This window comes from Fukomys damarensis, unplaced genomic scaffold, assembly GCF_012274545.1.
Source record: "Fukomys damarensis isolate Sample0158 unplaced genomic scaffold, DMR_v1.0_HiC HiC_scaffold_7, whole genome shotgun sequence".
NCBI lineage: Eukaryota > Metazoa > Chordata > Mammalia > Rodentia > Bathyergidae > Fukomys > Fukomys damarensis.
This window is the reverse complement of record NW_022900919.1, coordinates 42,194,875-42,198,172: the sequence shown is the minus strand read 5'-3', so window position 1 is coordinate 42,198,172 and position 3,298 is coordinate 42,194,875. Positions and strand designations below refer to the sequence as shown.

Genomic DNA, 3,298 nt, shown 5'->3' with positions numbered 1-3,298 from the left:
CTGCCCGGCCCAGACACAGTGCCACGTACTCGGTGCGCAGTCGCTGGCACCGCGTGTCCGCCGTGCACGCCTCGGCCGCGTCCACGCAGCGGTTCTCTCCAGCTGAGCTCACAGACCCTGGTGAAGGGGCGGATAGGCTGCAGTTCTCCGCTCAACTTATTAGTTTCACCCCGTTCATGTCCTCGGAAGTTAAGGGACAATCAAAAACCTGAGGCGAGGACAGTGGGCCTGGCTGAATGGCACTGGCCTGACCACGTTCTTGAGAATGGGCAGCGGCAGGGTCTGGGGGTCCCCACACCACATCAGGCATGGATGATGGAAGCCTGGCCCACCCTCCCGGGGCACAGCCACCATCCCCAAAACTGCCCCACCCCACCAAAAGAGGTCCACGGCCCCCATCCCACTTGACAGGGAAACACTGAGGCATACTGGTGACCTGGCTAATGGAGTCTTATCAGAAATGGCACCAAGGACCGTGGACACCCCCATCCTCTCTTCTGGCCATACTGGGGCACCTGACCTTTCTCCACTCTACCCCCTTGTGGAGCCACTTTGAGTGATCTGTAGCTTTCTGGTTCCCCCTCCTTTCTGCCCTGTGTGGTCAGGGTCCGACAGCCTTCCCCATCTGGTCTCTGGCTTCCTGGGCCCTCCAGTCTCCATCAGCCAAGGACAGGTCCCCTGTTGGCCTGGCTGTGGGATGTGGACTGAGAAGCCTGGGTGGCAGCCATAGGATTTAGTCCTGCACACAGGACCTCAGGATGTATCCTGCATTTCAGTGGGTAGTCCCCCTCGTACGAGGCCAAAGGGGGCACCTGGCATGGTAGAGTCACATTGTGTACAGAAGAGGTGCCGCTGGACGCCCCCACGTCCAGCCAAGCCAGAGTACCCAGTAGGACTTGGCAGCCCCTTCCTAGGACTTGGGTCATCAACACCAGGCTAACAGATCCCCTCCAAGCCCCTCCCTGGAGAGGCTGGGAAGACTAGAAGCCTTTCTGGCACCCCAGTCTGAGTGAAAGGGCCCAGCGTGCCCCTCACCCATCTGTGTGGGTGTGAGGCTCTCCTGCCTCAGGCTGGAAGAGGGTTCCCCACTGGCATTTGCAATCTCTTTTTTCTGGGCTGTGGGTTGGATGGTGGGGATTGTAGTTCTTGCTGTGGCTTCAGTCCCTTCATGTCTGCAGGAAGGACAAACATGCTGAGGACTTGGAAATAGGTACGGGGTGGAGGGAATTGAGGAGAGAGGGCCTGGGCCTCCCCTCCTTTCCTCCTACTCCACTGGTCTTTCTCGTCCCCACACGGAGGAAGGTCCCGAGGCCCAGAGAGCAAGTGCACCTTCCTTGCTAGCCTTGCCTGGCACAACCCCGTGCCTCAGTGACCAAAGCAGCACCCATGTCACCTAAAGTCTTGGATGCACCTGCTCCCTTGCTCCCAAACCTCCTGTCCACTCTCAAAGCAGTACATCCTAGCTCCAAGATCTGTACCTTAAACCTTTACCAGATTCCCATGGAATCTCTCCACCCTGGCTCCTGAGACCCCAGGTGGAGGACGGCAACCCTAGAAGATGGAACAGCAAATGCAGGACACTGAGACAGTTCTGCAATGAGGCCCAGACTAGGAGTGCCAGGAGGAGAGTTAAAATGGCCGGGGGAGGGGTGAGCATGGGAGAGGAAATTTCCAGAGGTACCAGGCTGGACTCGGGAGGAGGGTAGCTCAGCTGTGTTGCAAGGCCAGGTGTCCCAGGTCCCTGAGTATGGACTCCCCCACAGGCACCCCTTCCTGCGTCCTAGTGTTCCTCGAATCGCCCTCTGGTTTTCTGGTCCTGTCAGAGAGGAGCTGTTGCGGAATGACCAGGATGGGGTGTTGGGGAGGAGATGGGCGCTCACCCAGCTGTAGTAGCAGCAGTAGCACGGGCCTCAAGCAGCCTGCCATGCTGGACTGTGAACCGCTGAGGACAAGGACCAGCTGAAGCGGAGCCACTGTAGGCAGATGTCCCCTTCCCAGAGCCTCCCGAGCAGGAGTGCCAGGGACACCCAGGTATCTGCGCTGACTCCCTGCACTCTGGCAGGAGGAGACTCTGCAGCTGTTATGATACCCCGCCCTCTCCACTTTGCCCCTGAGCTTCATCTTCAGGCAGACCTGGAGCGTGACAGCCAGCACTGAGTGCCTAGATGGCCCCAAGAGCCTGTACACACCCAGCAGTGTCCACACAGAAACTCGAGGGTGCAGTCCCTCCCACATGGATTGTAACTTTAGGAAACCACAGTTTTCCTTTCTTTATAATTTTACCGTTAACCTTCTATTAATTAATTTTACATTTGGGTAAGAGTTTGCAAACATATTAGTGTTTCACTCACTCTCTTTACCAACCCCTCCCAGTGCTAACATCTTGTATAAATCACAGTGCAATTACTAAAGCTAGGAAATTAAGATTGGTACAATGCTGTTAACTAAACCACAGACTGTTTTGAATGGCCTAGTTTTTCCACTAATGTTCCTTTTCTGTTCAAAGATCCCACATTGCTTTTAGTTCCTCCCATCTGAGGTGGTTTCTCCAGTCTCTCCTTATCCTTATCCTTGACACTTTTGAAGAATCCTGGTTATTTTGCAGACTCTCTTGAGCTTACCTGATGTTTTCTTCTGATTAGTATGAAGCACATGTACTAAAATAGTGTGAGGCACAGCATTGTTTTGACTAACCAGATTTTATTGGTTTATTTTTTATTTTTTGGCTTTTTGAGACAGGGCCTTACTGTGCAGTCCAGGCTGTCCTTAAACTCAAGGCCATCTACCTGACTCAGCCTCCAGGAGTGCTAGGATTATAGGCATATGCCACCATGTCCTCCACCAAGGTGTTATTCCATAAACAAATGCTGAAATTAAACCCCTCAGCATTGAGATTTAAATGATAAACAAGAAAGCATGCAATTTGTTTTGACTTTTGATGCAAATACAGTGGAATTTGAGGACAATCCGGTCCAGATCTCTTCCTTGTCAGAACCCAAAAGCAAGTCTTCCTTCTTAGGATCCTGAAAAGAGAAATATGTGGATCTCCCAGAAAGGTTACCGATTGTCTTGGTTAAACTCCAAGTGAGCAGAAAATTTTTGAAAGCGCACAGACAGGTTTTTCCTGCAACAAATTTCTCAAAGAGCAGATTTATTCTGATTCTCTTTGGAAAGCCTCCTGTATTGATTAAACTTCAGCTCAGGAGTTGAAAACTCTTTGCAAGATAATGTTGGGTTCCCAGGTTCCAGTCTCTGGTAGCTGCTCAGCTCTTCTGTTTCATGGGGGAAGAAGCCGCAG

General features: G+C 52.6%; 1 protein-coding gene across 1 annotated transcript in view; it reads right to left on the bottom strand.

The window, feature by feature from the left end:
* Gfra4 (GDNF family receptor alpha 4) overlaps positions 1-1,926 on the bottom strand; it is a 4,469-nt gene extending 2,543 nt beyond the window's left edge. The window contains exons 1-2 of the mRNA XM_010611053.2: positions 1,881-1,926; positions 5-117 (exon numbers count right to left, since the gene is read on the bottom strand). Coding sequence (XP_010609355.1) covers positions 5-117; positions 1,881-1,926 — 159 coding nt within the window. The remainder of the gene's footprint in view (positions 1-4; positions 118-1,880) is intronic.
* Between the last annotated feature and the right edge of the window lie 1,372 nt (positions 1,927-3,298).